The sequence below is a fragment of the Oncorhynchus mykiss genome, chromosome 25 (genome assembly GCF_057628025.1).
Source record: "Oncorhynchus mykiss isolate SJ-2025 chromosome 25, ASM5762802v1, whole genome shotgun sequence".
NCBI lineage: Eukaryota > Metazoa > Chordata > Actinopteri > Salmoniformes > Salmonidae > Oncorhynchus > Oncorhynchus mykiss.
In genome coordinates, this window is record NC_143046.1 from 63861274 (window position 1) to 63885993 (window position 24720).

General features: G+C 43.4%; 1 protein-coding gene across 1 annotated transcript in view; it reads left to right on the forward strand.

The window, feature by feature from the left end:
- Positions 1 to 1589: 1589 nt before the first annotated feature.
- Positions 1590 to 24720, forward strand: part of LOC110505492 (dnaJ homolog subfamily C member 17) — a 45651-nt gene continuing 22520 nt past the window's right edge. Inside the window, exons 1-10 of the mRNA XM_021584747.3 lie at positions 1590 to 1841; positions 10613 to 10682; positions 12306 to 12364; positions 12480 to 12567; positions 12684 to 12760; positions 14007 to 14133; positions 16799 to 16848; positions 20014 to 20091; positions 22263 to 22343; positions 22911 to 23048. Of these exons, the coding sequence (XP_021440422.1) occupies positions 1638 to 1841; positions 10613 to 10682; positions 12306 to 12364; positions 12480 to 12567; positions 12684 to 12760; positions 14007 to 14133; positions 16799 to 16848; positions 20014 to 20091; positions 22263 to 22343; positions 22911 to 23048 (972 nt within the window). The 5' untranslated portion in view covers positions 1590 to 1637. The remainder of the gene's footprint in view (positions 1842 to 10612; positions 10683 to 12305; positions 12365 to 12479; positions 12568 to 12683; positions 12761 to 14006; positions 14134 to 16798; positions 16849 to 20013; positions 20092 to 22262; positions 22344 to 22910; positions 23049 to 24720) is intronic.

Consider the following 24720-nt stretch of genomic DNA (forward strand, 5'->3'; position numbering starts at 1 on the left):
TTGTATTCTATTTGCATAGGAATCTTGTCTTTCAAAAGTCTCCATGGGAAAAGGTGATACCAGGCAGGCCTACGGTTTCTTATTGGAATGTCACTTAGCTATGCTTACAAAAACGTTATCTGCCTCAGGATTACAGTCTTTTAGCCTGATTACCCTGACCACGTGGTAAACCCAAGCGGCCAGGCCTAACTTAGTTTGAAGATTAAAGATAATAATTATCTTAAACCAAGGGCCAAATCAGGCTTAATTAGTCTATCCATCATTGCTCCAAAACACAAGGATAACTAGTTCATACACAAACCCTAACATAGAAAATAAAACCTAGAACCCCACATAGAAATAATAACCTAGACTAAAACCCCTAGTCACACCCTGACCTACTCTACCATAGAAAATATAGGCTTTCTATGGTCAGGACGTGACAGTATCATGTCTTCCATGTATGCTGTTACTTTTTTGAGTGTTAATTCATTCATAACTAATACATCTATTAATTGGTTTGAGTAAATGCATTTCTCGTTTATAGAGTAACTCTTTGATTGACTACTTCATCATTTAGAACTGGTAAATGATCAATCGTAGAGTTAATTACACACACATGTGTATGCTTTGCGGACTGGGACCAGAAATCGGCTTTGGCATTTCTAACCCATTTCTTTCCTTGAGGGCCCCCATTATTAGCCAGATAATGATCATAAAATAATAAAACATATGCAAATAAATGTAGACAGTACAAATAAGCCAAAAACGGACCAGTCCATTTTGCATTTGACCGAAATGTTAGATGGCCAGTCTGCCCCTGTCTTTGTGTGGGTGTGTGATTGTTGTTCTCTTCTCAGAAAGCTCTAAATCATTCTAGGAACTGAACAGACTGGCATTGTTTACAGGGCCGGACTAACTCATTTGGGGCCCCAGGGCACCTACCTCCAGGGGTCCTACCAGCCTCTCAGGAAATGCTGCAATAACGGGCTTTCCATGAAACTGGCTGCATTACCTTCCTCTGTAAGCCACATCCAGACATCCAGAAGTGAAACCAGAGTGTATTATGCCATAATAACCCATATGAAATGTTCATGAATGTACCCTCTCTTACCTTTGTTTCAAACATTTGTTATTTACATTTTTTTAAATTATGTCCTAATATTACTGTTTATTACTGTATATTACTGCTAGCGTAGCTGTAGACGAACACACATCTGCACGGTTTCACATTTTAGTCTCGTTTAATGACATGCGCGCTCATTCTCACAACCCATTAATCCGTAAAGCAGCACACAGTCATAAACCATAACAACATACAGTACGACTTACAGCACGTCGTTCCATACATAACAATTACCATATTATAATGGCCAGTCTGGTACAATTTGCATAGGTAAATAAATATTACACTTTGACACCAAAAAATTTATATTTGTTAATTATTTACAACATTTTCATATCCCAAATGGATCACTTTAAAGTCAGCAAAAAGTATTTGAATATACCACACTTGACCAAATAGATCAACATGCTTGCATATCACTGTAATTCAATACGTATCATTTTAAATCCAAAATATCGTGCAAGTTCGATAATAAATTACGTGTAGTGCACTTAAACTACACCTCCCAGAATGATATGTTTTCAGGAAGTGAATGAGTCCGAATTGGAAGTTCGAAACGTTCAACCCATACGTGCTACAACAACAAACATATTTAGGACGTAGATTTAACGTTGGTTTTGGTAGCTATTATATTGTACGAAAGAAAGATAACATGACAGGAAAGACAGCGAAAGACCTTTTACAGATGGACCTATATGGTCTACTGGGTATTAAAGACACAGCGACAGCGAAAGAGGTGAGTGATGGCTAGTTAGCAATAAGGAGCTAGCTTGCTAACTAGCTACTTTAGATAACTAACGTTAACTAGCTAGCTTACAAACTTTGACGCCTTGTGTAACTTAGCAGTAGGTTAGTTAGCTAGTTGCTTTGAAGTTGGTACATAATAACATAGCTAAAGACCTCCTATCTCTGCTCTTCCAAAAGGTGCTAGCACAGACGGAAGTGGGTTGTTATACTTAAGCCAGCTAGCTCTGATCCAGTCACCCGACGACAACGAGTTGCCTCTGCTGTGTTAGTAGAGGGACGAGCACTTAGCCCTGGACCAGAGCTACTAGCTAGGTTGGTTATGAACAAAGCAAGCTAACGTCAGAATTTGTACATCATGGATAATGTCATTAGCAATATTTTTTTACCAAGCCTGTAGGTCTTGTGTGTTCTAAGTAAAGTATCTTCAAATGGCCACTAAGTGGCGGCATAGTACTGTTCAAAATTCAATGTGTCTCGTGGTCCAATGACAGTTTTTATTAAGATAATACAGAGCCATCCATTTAGCCATTTCTGTAGATGTGGGTTGTATCTGAAGGAAGCATGCAGATGAAGTGCAACACCTCCTGGAGCAGATGTCTTCTGAAATTATAAATAGGACTCATAAGCCAATGCATCATGTTGCCAAAATTAGACTGGCTTCCTTGTCTAGCACTATAAGAAGGTCCTGTTTGATTCTCCCAAGGGATACCAACAAGTACCGGTTGAGCCAGCATTTGGATAAGTTCAAGAAACTAATTCTCTTCCTCAATATCTCTTATTGTTTGCCAATCAGAAAGTGTACTGCAGTCTGCACGTTAAACAAGTATCATGTTTGATTGGTTGCTCGCTCAAACAAAAGGCTGCTCCACCTAATTGAAACAAAATGTGATGGGTTAGTCTGAATGACATTATGTGCAGACATGGGTATTTGGTTTGCTCTGGGAAGATTCCCCTTCCCTTGTCCTATTTTCCCTGCCCATGCTCCATGGGTGATAGGCCTGCTACATGTGTGTCCCCAAATCCAGTCATTTTCACGACCACCTCCGTGCTAAATTTCCAGCTCCTAAAATCTGCAGGCCAGGAGAAAATTAACATTGCTGTCAAATTGTGGGAAGAATTCAATTTCTTAATTGGATTTCAAAGTCTCATCCACCTCAGATGAGCATTTTAGGGAAGTTAGTGATTGTGGCTTGGCAAGAAAGAGTCCCTGAAATGGGGAGCTGAGTTTTGTGAGGTTTGCTGATGGTCAGGAAAGATAGTGAGCAGTAGTGCATACACCAGTGTGTGTGGGGACTGGTAGAATTTGTGAAACCAAGTCAGATGTCACAGTTGTTTTCTCCCACTGTTACACCAGGAGGACTGCTGTTTATCATTGAGAGAGGAAATACTCTTTCAAGATCATGTTAATGTGGACTTAGCAACAGCTTGTAAACCATTCCCTGATGAATCTCGGCTTCCTGTTACTCCTCCTGGTTTGAATTACCTCTGTCGTTATCTCTGGTTTTGAAATTCTTCTCATTTTGGATTGCAGATATTTTAGTTAGGGAGCTGGTGGCTTGGAACCTGTGGTTTATGCACATCACTGAGTGAATCATTATCTGGAGTTATTTTTGCCACGGAGTTCTCCTGTAGCTGACAGTTAAACAGGCCAGTTATCACTTTTCAGCCACATTCTCCTGCATATCAGCAGGGATAAAGAAGTGGCTGTTTTACAGAGGAAGGGAATAGACCGAACACAGTTTAGGCACCAAAAAATTCAATAAGATTCAGCAATGTGGCTGCCTGGTGCTATTTCTTTTGGCTAATAAAGCACTATATAGCCTACCTATAGTGTGACTGTTTAAGACGGATAGATTGTGTCTACATATATCTGAGTTATGTGCAGACATTATTCACCCGCAGATGTCTTTATGGACTTTATCATGACAGCGCAGCGTTTACATGTGGAGCTCCTTCCTCTCCTTCTCATTGCTCTTCGTTTCTGGCTCCCTGACTGTAGTAATGTTAGGCCTCAGTGGCTAAAACAGCTCATGGTACTGTAGCTTAGCTAGCTGTGGGACTGAATAGAGTGACCCCCTGCCAGGCTGGCTGCGTTTCACTGTGCATCCTACCGTTGCACTCTGCTGCCTGCCTGCATCCATTCAGAAGACACTTTCCTCGGGCAGGTGAGTAACTCAGCTGGCCCTTGGCAGGCCCCACTCATGATAATTGTATCACTGTCCCAAACAAATGTTCCTGTCAGGCGAGTTATGCTCAGCTCAGGGCACATTTTGGAAGCTGAACCGCAATTACATCTTAGTAGACACACACACACACACGTTCCGCTTTATACCCCCGACCTCTGTACATATTTTATAATTTCCTTTTCTTTCTCCCCCTGCACCACTCCCTTCTCCTTCTTTCATTCCCTCTCTCCTTTTCTCTCTCTCTTTCTTCCTTGCATGTGTTTTCTCCAGTGGATAATTTTCTAATAATGCCAGATGAGTGTAATTTAGGAGGATGGCCCAGTTGCAGAGCAGGTAGTTAATCAGCCACCCATGTGGGTCCTGTTGGGGTCCTGCTGTGGCTGTGTTGGGGCCAGTTGTCAGCTGTAATAGGTACTACAGACGGGTAATGAGTACAAGATGTGGGCATGCAGTAAAGACTGTGGCAGGCAGCGGGTGGCAGAGAGAGCCTGATTTCACCAGGCACCAACCATTAGGCTACTGTTTGCCTGCTGATATTGTAAGTAAGTAAGTAGCCCACTGCTAAGGAGGGAGGGATTGGCTTGATTATCAAATTACATTTTATGTCACATGCCCGAATACGACAGGTGTAGATGTTACTGTGAAGTGATGGTTACGAGCCCTTCCTAACGATGCAGAGTCGAAAAATAGTCACACAAAAATGGCGTTATATACAGGGAATACCAGTACCAGATCAATGTACAGAGGTACGAGGTATTTGAGGTAGATATGTGCATGAAGGCAAGGTAAAGTAACTAGGCAGCAGTATATGAGTTTAAAAGTGTGTGTGTTTGTGCGTGCGTATGCAGTGTTTGTGAATGTGAGAGTGTCAGTGTAGTGAGTGTTTTTATAGTCATGTATAGTCTTGTGAGTGTGCATGGACTCAGTGCAAGATAGGGTCAGTGCAGATAGTCCGGGTAACCATTTAATTAAACAAATTTCCACGTAAAATGACCCATGAGCACCAACATGAAGTTCATAGGAGCCTGTTAAATTGGGTGTCAAATGAAAGATAAGAGAACCATTATCCATCCTAAAAATAAGGAATAGACAAAGGATTTGATTTCTGGTCAAACAGATGGAAAAGGGGTCTTAGAAAACAACAATTCAGTTACCAAAAACCCACATTTTAAAGATATTTTCTAATTTCTCTCCCTCATGAGGGAGGTTAATTAAAGTTCACAGAAGTAACAAAGTAAAAGTAGACTTATCATAGTTATTGTTTTTACTAATATATATATATATATTAAATGATTAAAACTCTAAATTCTTAATTTCTAAATCAGTAAACCACAATTGGGTTCACAAGTTTAGTCAGTAGTATAGTCACAATACCTGAATTTTGACTTTGATACCGATACTACAGTAGGTTTAGTATCATGATACCATCATGATACTCGATACCAAAACGGTACCACGGCAAAAAAAGGCCATACAGCCTAACTCCCAGAATGGCACTTTATCCAGATAGATCTTTTGAGTTCCATATCATCACATTTTAAATGTTGGATTTTTGTATGTATGCATTAATGTTTCTATCGACATAACATAATGGTAATAATTGATTTGAATGGTCGGTCTCTATTGATAAACTGGACAAATCAAGATGTCGCCTAGGCCTATTCACAATACAGGTGAATTAATAATCAATAGGAGTGTGTGCGTGCACTGAGTTATTGAGATTGTTTTGGCTGATTTCACGGGGCTACAGATGAAAAACAATCTGTGTCCCCTCCATTTGGGACTTATTTTATTGTACTGATCAACAACATTTGCATAGAAGAAGCAATCTCTTATTTTATAAATGTGCGCGCTATCTCACTCACAGTTTGAGGCTCGAGCAAAGATGATCTTGACTGGGAGTGACGTGAGGCGGGAGACGTTTTTGGTCACAATCAGCTTTGTAATCATCAATATTTTGCGTTATAGTTAGCATATTATCACAAACAAGGTACTAGTGTAGTAAATTGATCTTAGCTTCAGCTGTAAGTTAGCTTGGAAAGTTAGCGTGCAAAGTTGGAAGCTAGCTTTATCCTCTTGCTTTGTAAAGTGTTCTAGCCTGTAATGGACATTTTGGCAAAACAGTAATTAAGTTTCAACATTTCTACATGCCGTGTTGCATTATTCAAGTATCTTAAAGCTGCAATATGTTCTTTTTTGGGCGACCTGATCAAATTCATATAGAAATGTAAGTTATTGAAAGCAAGTCTAAGAAGCGGTAGATCTGTTCTATGTGTGCTATTTCTTTGCTTCCTGTTTTTAAGTTCAAAATACAATATTTTGGTATATATTTCAGTGGTTTAGATTAGAAGTCAACCGATTATGATTTTTCAACACTGATACCGATTATTGGAGGACCAAAAAAGCCGATACCGATTAATCGTCCGATTTATAATAATAAAAAAAAATATATATATTTGTAATAATGACAATTACAACAATACTGAATGAACACTTATTTTAACTTAATATATTACATCAATAAAATCAATTTAGCCTCAAATAAATAATGAAAATGTTCAATTTGGTTTAAATAATGCAAAGAAAGAAGAAAGTAAAAGTGCAATATATGCCATGTAAGAAAGCTAACGTTTAAGTTCCTTGCATGAGAACATATGAAAGCTGGTGGTTCCTTTTCACGTGAGTCTTCAATATTCCCAGGTAAGAAGTTTTAGGTTGTAGTTATTATAGGAATTATAGGACTATTTCCCATTTTTTACACCTTTATTTAATCTTTATTTACCTTGGCAAGTCAGTTAAGAACACATTCTTATTTTCAATGACGGCCTAGGAACGGTGGGTTAACTGCCTCGTTCAGGGGCAGAACGACAGATTTTTACCTTGTCAGCTCGGGGATTCATTCAATGTAATCAGGTGGTTAGAGCATTGGACTAGTTAACTGTACGGTTGCAAGATTGAATCCCCAAGCTGACAAGGTAAACATCTGTCGTTCTGCCCCTGAACGAGGCAGTTAACCCACCGTTCCTAGGCCGTCATTGAAAATAAGAATGTGTTCTTAACTGACTTGCCTAGTTAAATAAAGGTGAAAAAAAATAATATATATATATATATTTTCTATAAAAACGGAGGGAGATTTTACTGAAATTCTGTTATCAAAATTTGCATCTGCGCAGTTCTTCCACTAAATGTGTTTTTGTAAAATGAAATCAATGTTTTTTGTTTGGCCTACATTTTAAGTGAAAAATCCGTCATGGTGCAATTACCCTTAACAATTTAGCCTTCTTATGGCTATTTAGCAGTCGTTTGGCTTGGGGGTAGAAGCCGTCTCTGAGCTGGACGGTAGCAGTGAACGGTCTATGGCTTAGGTGGTTGGAGTCTTTGGCAATTTTCTCAGGCCTTGCTCTGATACCATCTTATATAGAGGTCCTGGATGGCAGGGAGCTTGGCCCCAGTGACGTACTGGGCTGTCCTCACCGTGCCCTGTTAGTCTTATGGTTAATTGCTCCTTTAAGAAGTCTCATTCTCATAATTTATTTAAGATATCCAGCACTGGAAAAACAGTAATGAGTAGTAGACCTGTAGTTGCCACTGTTATTGATTCTCCTCCCTCAAGAGGACCTGTCCCGACCTGAGATTTCTACTTTCCCTTATCACTGAATTAGCTCACTCTAAAGTTGCCACATTGGCATGTACAGATGACCCTGGGTCTACCTCAATTGGGGCTTGCGTGTTACATCAGTGATGGGACCAATGATGTATTTAACTAAATTCAGGGCTACGGGAGCAGTATTCACTTGCCAGCAGTAGATGAGGGAGATGGGGCAGAGTGGGGGGGGGGGCACCTGGCACTGGACTGGCTTGTCTTATGGAGCCCCAGTGCCGAGCACAGCACTATGAAACCCACAGTCAGTAATCCCCAAGGGGGTGTCCTTCTGCTGTTGGAGTGCTTGCACGCATTTACCAAATAGGCTGTTATTAACACAGAGGGGATCGCTCCCCCACCCCATCCTCCAGCCCCTGAGCCCAGTTCTTCTCAAGGCGATGAGAATAAGGGCCTCTGTGGAGCTTGTTAAAGGGAGGTGAGGTAACCACTCTGAGAGATTTGATTTACTGATGGTGTTACAATTACTAGCGTGGATGTTTTTCAGCACAGCTTGCTTGATGACAGGTTGCTCTTGTTCAAGAGCTCGGTAGGTGTCCGGGCAGCTGGAGAAACCTACTTTGACCTTACAAAATGACAGAGACATGTAAACTTATCAAATTGGTCTGGTAAGCCACTATGTGAGTTGAGGTCACGACCTGACCTCTCAACCGGCTGATGTGTTTCTCTTGGGCAGTGGCAGTGCTGCGTAACTCAGGAGCTTCTCATGACGTGAGAGATGAGAGGGGTCGCTGGTCAAGAAGTGGTCCACCTGATCGGGGGGAGGGGGGGGACTATGAGAAGAGACTGAGTAGGATTAGGTGGTCCAGGAGAGGTGAGACAAGAAATGCAGCAGAGCAGAAAGTGACTGGATAGTAGAGATGAGAGGTGGTAGGAGGCTGAGGGGGAAGCGTTGCTGCTTGAAATAGTTCTACTGACCTGAATGTTACTCTATGTAGGAAGCTCTCTGAGTGAAGGGCTGTAATAATGTGTAGCCTCACAGAGCGATCCCACCCTGTCTATCCCTCTCTGTACAGCACACCAGGTCCAGACCAGACTACTTTAGACCAGGATAGGCTCATCCCCAGATAGTTAAAATGTCTTCTCTGACTGCTGATGCATTACCACATCCTCTTCAGTTCACTAACAGCCAGTCAGTCAGTCAGTCTGCGCTGTCTGTTTTGGCACATTCCTCAGATCCAATAGTGCAAAAAAAAATGCAAACGTTGCCCGGAGTTGATGGTGTCCAATGCAAAACAGAACAGATCTATCCAGTTGTAATGGACCGGTTCTGATTGATTGGCAGCACGGAAGATATGAGGTTGTGGTGAAAGAGGGGGGGGGGGGGGCTGGGAATATCCAGGGACCTCACAATACGACCTTATCATGATTTTTTTTTTTTTTTAAATCTAACTTTTATTTAACTAGGCAAGTCGGCTATGAACAAATTCTTATTTACAATGACGGCCTAGGAACAGTGGGTTAACTGCCTTGTTCAGGGGCAGAATGACAGATTTCTACCTTGTCAGCTCGGGGATTCGATCTAGCCCAACGCTCTAACCACTAGGCTACCTGCCGCCTGATACTTAGCTGCTGATACAATGTATATTGAGATTCTCACGATTTATTGCGATTCGATACTGCAATTATATTGCGATTTGATGTTCCAAACATATTGCCCCCCATATGTCTGCTGCAGAGAGATGAGAGAGCATGAGAAAATTTGTTTTGATCAGTCAAGGAAATAAGTGCTGAAAACATGTTGGCTCACGTGAAGAAGATGTAGAACAAGCTATAAGATGAAAAATACCAGAGTTTTGGCACAGATACTGCTGACTAGCACTAACTAACGCTACCTAGCAACCAAAAAAATATTTGCAGTCAAAGTATCAATATAATTTGCGAAATGTAACTATTGATTTTTCCCGCATCACTAGAAAGGGGGAGGTGAAAGCATGCAGAATGCTGGCAGGGCTGATTAGGACGTGAGGTCTTCATTGGGCATAGAGGAGCGGTTTGAAAAGCTGCTTTCTCTCTCAATGGGTCCTGCTTCCTCTCTGGAGGAGTAGACATCGCCTAATGAAAAACACGTTGTCATTAACTCGCCCAGAAGGACCCAAGAAATGCGGTTAACATTCCAGAGAACAACTGAGTAAAAAAAAAAGAAACAGACTAAAACCTGATTTTTAAGATTACAATGCTCCAAAGTTTGTCACTGATATTTTAAAATGTTTTGGCTTGAGACACAAGATATTAATGGCTGCCATCCCAATTTAGTGACTGACAATGGTACACTGTTTGTGTGTTATTGTAATTTCTTTCCTCTGCTGCCAATCCATATTTATCTTTCTTGAAAAATTTTGTCAGCATTAAGGTGACAGCAGTCAAGATGTGGCCCCAGTGAAACAGAGCCTAAACTCCCTATCAACTACTAAACCCATTTTCACCCCCTGTACCGTCATATCAAACTTCTACTCATATTTTCGTTATGTTTCTAGGAGACCATCATTTTTTATACACATTTCACTTTTCGGGCCAGTGATGGCATGAAAAACAATAATCGTGTTGGAAATATATTTCAGAGATTCTAGATTGGCAAGATGCATACAGCGGTTTGGCATATTCAGGAAAAACAACCCTGAAGGCATTCTTTCGAAACAACAACATAGTACATTCTCTACCACAAAGTCCAACCAAGGTACACAAAATGAAGGACTAGCTGCATGCATCTACAAAAATATGAATCCACTCTGGGGGCAGTTAATAACAACACAGTGATGAAGGCTCTGGCCCTTCTAGGTTATTGGTTTCAATAGACAACTGAACATAGTGAACTGGGGCATAATGTGAATAACAATGTGCTGACCTAAGTCCATGCATACTAAAAGAGGAAACACTCTGACTCTGATTTCATTCTCCCCTTTTTTTCTGTAGATCAAGAAAGCCTACCGACAGAAGGCCTTGACATGCCATCCAGACAAGAACCCAGACAACCCAAAAGCAGGTGAATGAAAATGACATTGCACGATGTCCGTTTCTCCTCACCTCGTATATCGGCCTTCTGCATCTGTAGCAGATTGTAAAACCTGAACTCCATCGACACTAGCTACGTCCATCATTGTGACCTGACACACGCTGAGAGAATATAGTGTGTTTGGTGTCTTGTATGACTGGGAGGTTAACATGGGTATTCATGTGCAGTGTGGCCCTGTCAACAGGCACCATGCTTGCATCTCCTCTCCTAACCTACAACATTACATGCTGACATCTCCTCCACGAAACCCTCTAGAGTCCGACCTTGCTGCCAGATGGACCTCCATGGCTAACCAGAGCAAAGGCTTCCCACAAGCCCTCCAGCCTTCCAGCCATGCGGGCCAGCCCCAGCCAGACAGCATGACTAGCATTTCTCCAGTCAGCTCCTTTGGCACTACGCGGCTTGTCGCCAACAAACGTCAACAACCAGTTTCGGAAGTTTCAGTATAATTCTGCGCCAGGGGAAAAAAATCACTGTGGCAAAGGCCCGTCGTAAGGCATGTTTAAAAGTGAGGTTTGTGCGGTTGCTGGACTCCTCTTACTATCCCTGATTAAGTCAAAAATGGGAAACAAGGGGGTAATGGGGGGGCTGAGTGGAATAAAATGATGAAATTTACCAGAAATGAAAAGGAGAGGTTGAAGAATGTTCTCTTTCACATCACATGCACTGATTTACCCACTCGCACGAGAGGTTAAGAGCCCCGAGACTGTAGCCCCAAGGGATGGGGGGGGGGGGGGGGGGTCAAGTTCCACCCCCCCATATTGCACCCCCTGTGCTGTAATAGTCTGAGCTGCTCAGGCCAATGTTGCACTCCAGCAGGCTTTCATTCAGCCAGCTCTGCTCCATGTGCGTAGGTAACTTGACCCGTCCGCTTCCACCACAGTCTCTAGCCTTCTGTTTGTGTGCTGCTTTTCTCACAGGGAGTAACAGTAGAGGTCCGTTAGATAGAAGAAAAAAACTCCCATAAGTGAGTGATTTAAGCGTGCAGTAGTGGGGCTGTTATGAGCTGGGGGTTTGCGGTGCTGGGGGGGTGGATAGAGGCGAGCGCCAGGGATTTGTGTGGTACTTGTGATTGCCCCTGTGGCCCCGTAGGGCTCGCAAATGGGAGATGGATTGAGAGGTCTGGGTGGATTTATGTGGGAAAAGTGCGAGTGGATCATTGGGGAACCAGGTTTCGTGAGACTCCAGGCACATTTTAACGCAGGAAATGTCTCCGTTTATGTCAGCCCCGGGTCCTGCGTTGGCAAGGAGACATCACAGAGCACACGCCTGCTCGTTTTTTGAACCTTGCCTCATTTCGGTCCTCTCCTCCACACGCAACGCACAGCCCCCCTGGTCTCTCCCTCTCTCCTCCTCCCCTCTCACCTCCCCTCGCGTGTTAGCAGCTCACTAAGGTATCATTACCTTGCGTTGTTAACCTTTGTCCCATTTGGTTGCTGTTTTTTAAAGCTAACATTCTACACATGCACTATGGTCCCCTTAACCACGTCTTAAGTCCCCACTGAGCAGGACTATGAAAGAGTGTATGTTTCGATGTACTGTACAGTATTTATTATCTCTAGAACATGAGTGTCCTTGGTGTTTCCTCCCCAGCTGATCTCTTCCACCAGCTGTCCCAGGCCCTAGAGGTGCTGACTGATGCTGCTGCCAGGGTAAGACTCTCTGTCTGTCTGATACTCACCCATCATCCATACCCCCCCAGGCCCTTTTTCTCTCTTCTCTCCAACTGTTCATCACATCAGACTGTCCTCCTCTCTTCTGTGTCAGGCTGCTTACGATAAGATCTGCGCTGCCAAGAAACATGCGGAGGAGAGGAATAACAAGCTAGATGCTAAGAGGAGGAAGATCAAGCTAGGTGAGCCCTCAAACCTGTGCCATCTCAACAAGCACTTCCCTCAGTTTCACAAAACTGGCGATTTAGGATGATTGTGTGTGTGTGTGTGTGTGTGTGTGTGTGTGTGATTTTCACAGACTTGGAGGCCAGAGAACGCCAGGCTGAGGCCCATAGTGCAGAACAGTTCCAAAACACCAGAACTCTAGAGGAGGAGGTAAGAGAGCTACAACTCCACAGCATCCTAGTTTCCTACTCTGACCGTAGAACAGATCATACAGGCACGTTTCACTTGAATGCCAATCCCTCATCTACGCACAATCAGGTGGCTAAAACAATCGGCATCCTGGAGGGTGGATGAATCAGAATATACAACACATGCTCAGCTCACCTGCTCAACCTCCTGAATGCTGCACCGCACACAGTCAGCCCCAGAGTACAGCTGTTCCAATCACTGGCTTAGTGAAGGTAACACACACAGCCATCTCTCTATTCTCGGCCCCCACACCCTCTCAAACAGTTGAGCCTACCACTGTTATTATAACGCACACTTTCACGTTTCCCTTGATTGACCTTGAAATTCACTAAAGATGTGGGCAAACAACAAAGCTGCAGCCATATCTCACGAAACCTGTTTACTATTATTATTTATTATATATTTTTTCCCTCTCCCCAATTTCGATCTTGTCTCACCGCTGCAACTCGGCCTCAGAAGGCGAAGGTCGAGTCACGCGTCCTCTGAAACATGACCCGCCAAACCGAGCTTCTTAACAACCCCCTGCTTAACCCGGAAGCCAGCTGTACCAATATGTTGGAGGGAAACATTGTTCACCTGATGACCGAGGTCAGCCTGCAGGGTCCCGGCCCGCCACAAGTAGTCGCTATAGCGCGATGAGCCAAGTAAAGCCCCACCGGCCAAACCCTCCTCCAGCCCGGACGATGCTGGGCCAATTGTGCGCTGCCCTATGGGACACCCAATCACGGCCGGTTGTGATACCGCCCGGGATCGAACCCGGGTCTGTAGAGACGCCTCTAGCACTGCTATGCAAGGCCTTAGACCGCTGCACCACTCAGGAGGCCATAGAAGCGTTTTCATTCCTTGCCATATCATTATTATTTCCATTAGGCAACATTGCATGACTTGATACACTTTGCTCATAAAGTCAATGGTAAATAAAAGGTTTGGGATGCTTTTCATGTGAGTCATGATGACTTGCACTCAGCCTGTTAAATGCATGTAGTTATGGGCTGTGTGTGTTGTGACTGACTGACTGGGAGTGATCACCAGTAGGTGGTAGTATTCTATTGAGCTGGTGGTACTGCACCGTAGCTGGTCTTTCAAAAAAAAAAAACTTATCCTAGTTTATCACTGGTACTCTTAAGACGTTTTGTGAATATCGGCCCAGAAACCATCCTTGGGAGAATGATGTTCCTTGTTAACCCTGGGGTTATTGTTCTGTCAGATTGCCCGTCTGAGGGAGGAGGGCTCCAGGCAGCTGCAGGAGGAACAGAGGCTGATCAAGGAACAGATCCAGAGGGAGAGAGAGACACAGCTCCACCACACAGGCACATCAGACTACACATCTACAGGTACTGCACTCAGACAGATTATTACACTAAGTTAAACAGCTTGGAAAATTCCTGAAAATGATGTCATGGCTTTAGAAGCTTCTGATAGGCTAATTGACATAATTTGAGTCAAATGGAGGTGTACCTGTGGATGTATTTCAAGGCCTACCTTCAAACTCAGTGCCTCTTTGCTTGACATCAAGTCAAAAGAAATCAGCCAAGACCTCAGATTTTTTTTTTAGACCTCCACAAGTCTGGTTCATCCTTGGGAGCAATTTCCAAACGCCTGAAGGTACCACGTTCATCTGTACAAACAATAGTACACAAGTATAAACACCATGGGACCACGCAGCCGCCATACCGCTCAGGAAGGAGACGCATTTTGTCTCCTAGAGATGAACGTACTTTGGTGCGAGAAGTGAAAATCAATCCCAGAACAACAGCAAAGGACCTTGTGAAGATGCTGGAGGAAGCCGGTACAAAAGTATATATATCCATAGTAAAACAAGTCCTATATCATCATAACCTGAAAGGCTGCTCAGCAAGGAAGAAGCCACTGCTCCAAAACCACCATAAAAAAGCCAGACTACGGTTTGAGACTGCACATGGGGACAAAGATGGCAACATCTCAAGACATCAGTCAGGAAGTTAAAGCTTGGTCGCAAATGGGTCTTCCAAATGGACAATGACCCCAAGCATACTTCCAAAGTTATGGCAAAATGGCTTAAGGACAACAAAGTCAAGGTATTGGAGTGGCCATCACAAAGCCCTGATATCAATCCTATAGACAGTTTGTGGGCAGAACTGAAAAAGTGTGTGTGAGCAAGGCCTACAAACCTGACTCAGTTACACCAGCTCTGTCAGGAGGAATGGGCCAAAATTCACCCAACTTATTGTGGGAAGCTTGTGGAAGGCTACCCAAAATGTTTGACCCAAGTTAAACAATTTAAAGGCAATGCTACCAAATACTAATTGACTGCATGTAAACTTCTGACCCACTGGGAATGTGATGAAAGAAATAAAAGCTGAAATAAATCTTGCTACTATTATTCTGACATTTCACATTCTTAAAATAAAGTGGTGATCCTAACTGACTGAAGACAGGGAAGTTTTACTAGGATTAAATGTCAGGAATTGTGAAACTGAGTTTAAATGTATTTGCTAAGGTGTATGTAAACTTCCAACTTCATCTATCTATCTATCTATCTATCTATATATATCTCACAAGTTGGATTATCTTAATGGGCACTTCTTACATACCATATGGTCTAGCTGTTCCCACAACAGCTCAATAGGGTTGAGATCTGGTGTCTGTGCTGGCCACTCCATTATAGACAGAATACCAACTGACGGCTTCTTCCCTAAATAGTTCTTGCATAGTTTGGAGCTGTGCTTTGGGTCATTGTCCTCTTGTATGAGGAAATTGGCTCCAATTAAGCGCCGTCCACATGGTATGGCATTGCAAAATGGAGTGACAGCGTTCCTTCTTCAAGGTCCGTTTTACCCTGTACAAATCTCCCACTTTACCACCAAAGCACCCCCAAACCATCACATTGCCTCCACCATGCTTGACAGATGATGTCAAGCACTCCTCGAGCATATTTTTATTTTTTTCTGCGTCTCACGAATGTTCTTCCTTGTGATCCGAACACCTCAAACTTAGATTAATCTGTCCATAACACACATATATATGTATATATATGTATATATATACAGTCTGAGCGGCTCAGGCCAATGTGGTACTCCAGTGCCCATATAGAACTTTATTCTTGAAATGTTGGTGATGCAACGATACGAGAGCGCCTCTGACAGTTCATTCTACCTTCTCTAATTCTATGCTTTTTTTTGCCTCTGGTGCTGTCTGTCAGACCCACTGCCAATCCTGTCTACTGAACCAGGCCAGTCAACAGGGCAATGAGCAGCCAGTCGGACATATATTATACAGTACACACCCCGCCTGGACAGAACAACATGGCTTGTCTTTGACTTAGAATTTGTTACAGTATGTTGCTTAGGAACACAAAACTGTTTGGAATATTAGTATGAAATGCCTATTTTTGTTCTTTGGCAAAGAAATGACCTAACTACATAATACAGACCTAACAGAAACATATACAGCTTCATCATCTGGTTGACTAGTATTCTACCTCTTATTATCATATTTGCATTTGGGGGGAAAATACGCTGGTTCTGGGCTGTAGCCATGATAAACCGTTGAATAAATGTCTAATAAAGGGATGTGACGGAAGTCAAGGTTGTGGGAGATGAGGTCTTGGCCTGGCCCCCCTTTGCGGCTATTCACTAAGTCATGCAGGGTCAGCACGTCTTCACCGAGACCCTCTCTGCTCGCATGCTATTGGGCCTCTGCGGTGAGGCCTTCCTGGAACAATGCCCTGTTATGGCTCCAGAGGCGCCCGGCGGGTCAGCCGGCTTGGGACCAGTACGGTGGGGGGGGGGGGATGAACAACCAAAGGCTGATCATGTATGACCTGTGGTCATACACGCCAGGCAAGCGGTCCTGTCCGTCTCCCAACGACGGGACAACAATTTCTTGACTACTGTGACGGAGCCCTCCCCGACCAACCGCACTTCTCATTTGTCTTTTTGAAAATGTTTTTTGTCTGCCTGAATAAATAATAGTTTCTTTGTCTTTCTCTGTCTCTCCCTTTCCCTCGCTCTCTTGCAGACTCAGCTGTTGGAAGGCATTCCAAGAGCAACGTGACCCCCAAATTAAAAGTAAGTTATAATATTGCTTTTAGTCGGGATTGGAAGAGGGGTCAGTGTTTTTAGGGTTGAGATTCTTGGAGAAGGAACATGGGAAGAGAGGGAGAAGAGTCTCCGTACTGGTGTCCTCCTGAGGAATCTTTGACGGGAGTTAAACCATGGCCAGAACCTCCAAAGTATTTCATTAGTAAGGGGTTTATGATGGAAACCAAGACATTTGGGATATAGTAGAGAGCACATACACTCCTCTCCAAGTGCGTATGTGCCCTGTTCCTGTCTGTTCCTCTCCTCCAGTGTACTGTAGTCCATCGTCAGGAGAGCTGTAACTACGTAAATAGAGGGTTATTATATTTCCTTTGGAAACCACTCAATCCACATCTAGTAAAGGACACGGGGGATGTTAGCTAATGTCTTTATATATTTCATCTTGTTAAAATGTCTGATACCCATCAAGAGCGGTGTATCCCCTAAAGAATCCGCTTGTGTTAGGAAAACAAACATCAGGGTTGAGGGCTGAGTCTTGCTACGGTATTAAACATATCATATTCACGTACTGTACATGTGAATATTGTTCCATACATTGCTCTAAGGGGCAGTTGTATCTGATAGTTGGGCACACGCAAGAAGTCAAAGTCAGTCAGATTTTGCAGTATTGATAGATGTAAATTACATCTGTATCATTTTTATATTACAACGTTCAAGCCGTATTGTTCCTGGCCCTATAGCGTTGTTCTTTCCTTCAGTATTCTAATACAACAGGCTCAATCAGTCTTATCAGTCTTTTCATCTTTCAATCTGACAGAAATGGAATCATTTTGTTGATGTTATTTTGGTGTAGAATATATTCCAAAACTACTGGGGGACATTGACCCTTACATTTCTAATACTCCTCATTGATTTCAACAGTGCTATTTGGAAGTTCATCATAAACCATTGTTGTCCTCCCCACTGTGGCAGATTCCTTGACAAGACTGTTATTTTTCGTGTGAGGGTATTTGTTTTTGTTATTTGCGGCTTCCAAGCGTGCGTATCAAATGTACCAGAGCAGTTGGGAACTGCCAGGGAACTCCAATCTCTTTAGAGTTGTTTAGACTACCAGCAACATATACAGCAGCAATGTGCTGGAGCAGTCTGAAATTTGGGTATCATCCAAGATCGGCTCTGCCTTGTTAGAAGATTAATGGGATACAAGGTTATCGTTGGGTAGGGGAGAACTGCCTTGGAAGGAGAAAGCACATTTTCAAAATAATTTTTGGAAAAAGAATGGTGTGTAGAATGGTGAATTCCCAGAAAGGCTCCCTCTGACAGTGAACAGAGTGTTGGTCTGGACCTAGTCTGGCTGCTTGCCTTTGATAATTCTGCTCCAGATAGTTAGCGAGATAAAGTCTTGACCCTGCAGGGTTATGAATGGAATTAGCTTGTTACATAACATCTTACTCAGAGAGCTAAGCACTGGGAAGAAGAAGCATTTGCAACTGAAATTATGTACAGTTCAGCTAATTTACTGTACGTAAACCTGAGTCAACTTTTAGCTGTCAGCCAACATGTCAGCCAACAGACACATGCATTGATCTGATTTTCTGTAATATACCATTGCAATGCTTAAAAGCCAGATCAATGCCAGTGGGCTGGACAGACCATAATATTGTGACCATAACCATGAACACCAAGGTTCCAAAGAAACCCCCAAGGATTGTGGTCAAAATACATTTTAAAACACTTAATCATGAGCTATTTCTAAATGATTTGGCTGCTGTACCCTGGGAGCTGATTTATCTAGAGGATGATTTAAATCACACTACAGAATGTTTTATTGATTTGCTCACTGAGGCAATGGACCATCATGCCCCTATAAGAAAGAGTACAGTTGGTGCTTGTCCATCTCCATGGATTGATGAACTGGTGAGGCTTTTTCTCAAAGAAATATGGCAAAAGTCTTAGCAGCCAAGTCAAAATTAGAAATTGATGAACAGAATTATAGAACATTACGTAATTATGCAGTTAAATTGAATCAAAAGAGAGAAAAAAAGTTATTTTACAACAATGCGTTTATTGATTGTAAAAATGATTGTAAAAAGGTCTGGAACACAGTTAAGGGCTTACTTGGTACATCTATCTCATCATGCCCATCTAGTGTGGAGTTGGACGGGAGAATAATAACAAAATCAGTTGATATTGCAGGTTTTGTTTTACAAAGAAAAATGAAATTACTGAGCAACAATGTAAACATACATTCAGTATTTTTTAGATTGGAGTATTTATTGGGTCATTATGTTACTATATTATGTATGTTTGTAATAGTGTGTTATATGTGAAAATGTGTTCGTATTATAAATTGTATTTGAATGTTTAAGGACTCTTGGAAGATTAGTCCAAATGGGGACTAAAAGAGATCCTAATAAAATCAAACATTATAGAGATCATGGCTTCATTACATTGTATTTGCTAATAATGTCCAGAGCTAACAAGGGGTTCTCAGAATAAATCTCACATATTTCTGAGTGAATGAGTGACCCTCACGTTAGATACATGCCACACATATATACTTCTCTGGATCCATCTGTTTTGCATTAGGTGCTCATTAAAAGGCCTGGTGATGTGTGTTGCGTTGTGGCTAGCAGCAGGTGAGTCAATGTGCTGTCTCCGGTCCAGGGCCCAGTCAGCCCTGTGTTAATTTCAGCCCTCTCGAATGCACGTAAAGCTGAATGGAAATTGACTGCAGGTCTCCCAGGTGGTGGTGGGTATGCTCCAAGACCTGAACAATGTCCCCCTGGAGCACCACTCTGCTCCTTGGCCTGGTGCAGAGGCTATTTCCTGCTTAAATCTACGCATGTCATTAGAACGTGACAGTGCCAGTGTGTTCTTGCCACACTCATCTCTCAGCTAGGCTGGAACTTCATTATCCCATTACTCCAATATCCGCTGGTTAGACAGTTTTTGATAGTGAAGAAATTAAACTTCAGTGCTGATGTGTTCACATGGGTTCAACAAGTTTTATGACATTCATGAATTCTATCCGGTGATCCATAACCCAAGACTGGCAGGGTTGAAAAACTTTAGTTCAGGCCCTATGTTCCTCCAGGACCCAAGAGGATTAAGTAAGTTACTTCTATAACCAAAGATGGGTTATTTGTCTCTCTGTTTTTCTCTCCTAACTCTTTTTATTTTTCTCTTCAGTTAAAGTGGAAGTGTAGTAAAGAGGATGACACCAACGGGGGCTACTCTCAAGACTTCATTTTTAGCCTTCTATCAAAGGTGGGTGCCCTGAACGTGAATCACCAGATACCACCGCATGGCTGAGATTCCAAAGGCCACCGGCTTTAAGTTGGCACACAGTTATTACAAAGAGCAACAGTTTCTCACACCTGCATCGTTTGGAAGGAGCGATGACTCATACCGTATGTCTCATGTCAGATGTTCCTATTTGAATGTGTAATGTAGCAGAAGAGACACTGGTTATATAATCATACTTGTAGAATATTTTATCTGAAGGCTTGTCCCCTGCTGTATCACAGACCTGTGTCTCACCCCAACTCTCCTGTAATGAGACCTGCCTGGTGCCCAGCTCACGTTTGAGCTCTGCATGACATCAGTGTTATAGATGGTTTATTTTCCACTTTATACAAGCCCCATTTAAGTTTAGTAGCAGTGAAAGTGCTGGGGGCAATGCAGTGCCCTCTTAAAGTGGTGCACGCCATTGTTCGTGCCCCTGTTACCGGGCAGGTTTAGCAGTGCCAGGGGAGTTGCTAAGAAATGTGCTTTTCTCATGCAACCGTGTACCACCTCGAACTGCACCCAGCTAAGGAGCATTTTGGTGGGGCTTAGGTTGGGCAGGAATGAGGATAGGGAAAGTGTCACTGACGTCAAAAGATCGAAAAAAGGTTGAACTTTCAATTTGTCCTCCGCACGCAATCAGTCAGGCGTGGGAGGCTGGGTCAAAGGATTGTGGGAAGACAAATGTTGCTTTTTTCTTAAATAAAGGGAGTGAAATTTAAAAAACAACTTGATGCTATTTGAAATGGCGAGCTGCTCTCATGAGTGGCAGGTAATGCTTGAGTAGGAGTAGCCACCCATGTGTGGGAATGGGGTCTGTGTGTGTGTTTTGGACTCACGCAACCGTACGTCTGCTCTGGAGGGAAACACATTTCGAGTTATGAAATAGGGGTCTACAGAGACTGTTTGTCACTTGGCATGCTGTGGAGTGTCCTCAGTGTCCATTAGCATTCCAGGCCTGTCCTTTTCCCAGAGATTCCTGGGAATGGGATTCTTAGAGGCTTCCTTGCTGGGACTCTGCTCTTTAGGAGTGGGCTTAGTGAGAGAAGCCCTGTATTTCAGGTGACATACTGTATCAGCCATCGGGCCTTCTCTCTGCTGCATGCCTTTACCCAGAGGAGCCCAGCCTCCATCAGCCAAGAGCCTCTCTGTAATTATCAGTGCAGCTGAGAAGGATCAGCTTTTACTGCAGTCAGAGACCCAGTCCAAGTCCTGTCTCCACTCTCCAGCTCCTCTCTCTCTGTGTGTGTGTGTCAGTGGTTGACCCAGGCTGGACTCCTCCTACCCTGTACTCTCCTGTCTGACTTGTTCTGGCAGGCAGCTGGACAAAGGCCACAGCTAATTTCAGCTCATACCAGAACATGATGTTTTATTGAGTTCTCTCACCACATATAGAGCAGGCTAACTGAAGAAGTAAAAGTAGCAGTTGATGATGAAGTGTCCCAGTTGATTGTATTCAAAATGTTATTGAGGTGAATGTTTTTCTGTAAATTAATAATAAAACCGATACATTAGGGTAGGGTTCATGTAATTTTAGAGCCACATTCCGGGATAATGTGATGTTTTTCATTCTCTCGAACAAAATGTGTCCCATCCACTCTCTCTCAAGAGCCAAATCACAGTATGTCCCACCTTTGTTTTTCCACTGCTGCTTCTTGCTGTTTTATCTATGCATAGTCAGTCACTTTACCCCTACCTACATGTACAAATTACCTCGACTAACCTGTACCCCCGCACATTGACCCGGTACCGTTACCCCCTGTATATAGCCTCATTATTGTTATTTTATTGTTGCTTTAGTTTATTTAGTAAATATTTTCTTATCTCTATTTTCTTAACTGCACTTGGTTAAGGGCTTGTCAGTAAGCATTTCACGGTAAGGTCTACCTACACCTGTTGTATTCAGCGCATGTGACAAATAACTTTTGATTTGATAGTTAATTTGTAACTTAAACTCAGCAATTAAAAATGCATAATCTAATATTGCCATTGGAGGTGGCATTCTGATACGATACACTAGAATTAAAGGTTTTACAGTCCCGTCCAGTCATCTATTGTTTTTATTGCTGATTTTTTTTGAATTATTCAAATTTTATGTGATCTACTTTCAGAAAATATTGTGTACCAACTCTCTCTGTCTCTGTTTCTTTCAGTATGGCGACGTTTTAAATGTTCTCATATCAAGTAAGAAGCGAGGAAGTGCTGTGGTAGAATTTGAAACCGTCAAAGCAGCTGTAAGTATTTGGTTCAGAAATGATACACACATTTAATTTAATCTTATATTGAAAGGTCACTGAAATCAATCAATACCCACCAGCTTATTTTTTTACTATTTGGTTTGTACTGAGCACTATGCGTCTCACCAACTTCCCAGCCCAAGGCCCCAGATGATGACATTTTGAAGAGTCTCTTTGTGAGTTGCCGGAACAGAGGAGTGTTCTGATGGGAACCAGGAGAACAGGATGGCTGAGCCGCCTTATTGTTCAGACCGTCTGAGTCCTCTGCCCCTTTGTTGTTGTGTGCTGTTTTGTTGTGGGCTCTGGTGTGCCGTGTGGTTCCCCTCAACAGAACATATCTGCTGTCCCCTGGGGAGCCAGACTCGGGGCCTGTGGTCTCCGTCTCTCTGTCTGGAGATCTCACGGTCCCTGCGCTGGTTGGGGTATCCAAAGTTCACATGTGTGTTTCAAATACAAACCCCCACACAAACTTGATGGAACTGAAAGGAGTAGAGAGGTTGATAAGTGGTGCTGGGGCAGGTCATGTCACACTGGGTCTAACGTTACTCCGTTGTTGCTCTCCAGGAACTGGCATATAAGAACGAGAGTGGCCTTACAGCAAACCCACTGAAGATCTCGTGGCTTGAGGGACGACCTGAAGTCATCACCCCAGTGGTGTCGCAGGTTCAGCAAACAACTGGACAGTACTTCCCACCTATACAGGTATGTAACCAGGGGCAACCTTCACCACGAGCAGGGAAACCTCTCTCCAATGTGCTTAGTCCTAATTCTCCTTCTCTCACATCAACGATAATGTAAGTCGTATGTTACCAAAAACCCCACATTTTCCATACATTTCCTTTAAGTTGTGCTGTATTTGTGTTTGGGTCTGCATGGTTTGGGACCAGTAGACTATACCTCCCCAGAGCTGCTGATAAACTGTGTTTCACCTCTCAACCCACCACAGCTCAGCGACTCAGGCCCCTCGTCAGGCCCCTCGTCAGGGTTAGCACGGCGCGCAGGGTTCACAGCCTGACCCGCGCACTTGGATTTGTCAGAGTAGTATGTTATTATGGTAACCGGTTTCGCCTTACGCATATCCGACGCAGATAGCTTCATCTCTCGCAGAGCTTTTCAGGGCAGAGAAGGAAAACATGATTATGGTAGTGTAATTTCCCCATTAGCCCTCAGTGAGAACGCTCCTCACTAAAGAGGCCAACATGACATAATGGGATCCAGTGAATATTAGTAATGTTGTCCCATCTGGCCCTGGTCACTGGAGACTGGGGAGAACCATGGAGGTCCTGAGGAGTCTGTCTGGGTTCCAGAACACTACATCTCTCGCTCTTCCTCTGCCTCCTCTCTTTATTTCTCATCCTCTCTTTCTCTGTCTCCCTTTTCTCCCCTCTCTTCCTATCAATCCCCCCTCACTTGCCCTCTTCTTTTCCCTCTTTCTCCCTTCCTCGTTCCCTCTCCTTCACGGTGATAGTTGCGATCACAGAGGAGCAGCTGTGCTGATACCTGCTTTTTAACCTTAGCAGTCCAGCCCCAGCAGAGCAGGGAGCCCAGGGACAATCACGCATGATTTCACACTCTGCTCCACTCTGTTTAATAAGAGAATCTGCTTACACTGGTTTGGGACCTGCTGCTGCACCTGGGCCCCCCAGGTCCCCAGAGGCCCCTGGGGGCCCCTAGTATCACACACTGGACCGTAGCAAAGTTTTACAGACAGAGCCTGAAGTGATGTACCCTGTTGTACTGCTGTGCTGAGTGATTCTCTAAGCCTGTGAAGGATACAGGCTCTCTGTAAGACATGGGTGTGTTGGGTCAGGCGTTTCACCAGGAGGGGACATCATGCAGAGACAATACTGTAGGGCCGGTGGTCCATTCAGTATGTTCTTCTTAACATAAATGATCAAGCACGGTAAGGAACAGAGGCCCTGTCCCTGCCAGGCCATGGTGCAGAGATTGCTCCCCATGCTCCTGACTAGTTCAAATCCCTTGTATTGGGATAGGATTTAGTTTCACCTGCTGGGTGTGCTATGTTTTGTATCACTGCCCTGTGCCATAATTACATTTGTATTTATTTATTTATTTAACCTGTTATTTAACTAGGCAAGTCTGTTAAGAACAATTTCTTATTTACAATGACGGCCTACTTGTAAAGTCCCCCCGGCCAAACCCTACCCTAGCACGGATGATGCTGGGCCAATTGTGCGCCGCCCTATGGGACTCCCGATCACTTCCGGTTGTGATACAGCCCGGGATCAAACCCGGGAAGCGTAGTGACGCCTCTAGTACTTAGACCGCTGCGCCACTCAGGATAATACATTCTCATAGTGAGAGGTTATGAAATGAGTAGGTTTATGAAATATATGTACAGTAAATCATTCTG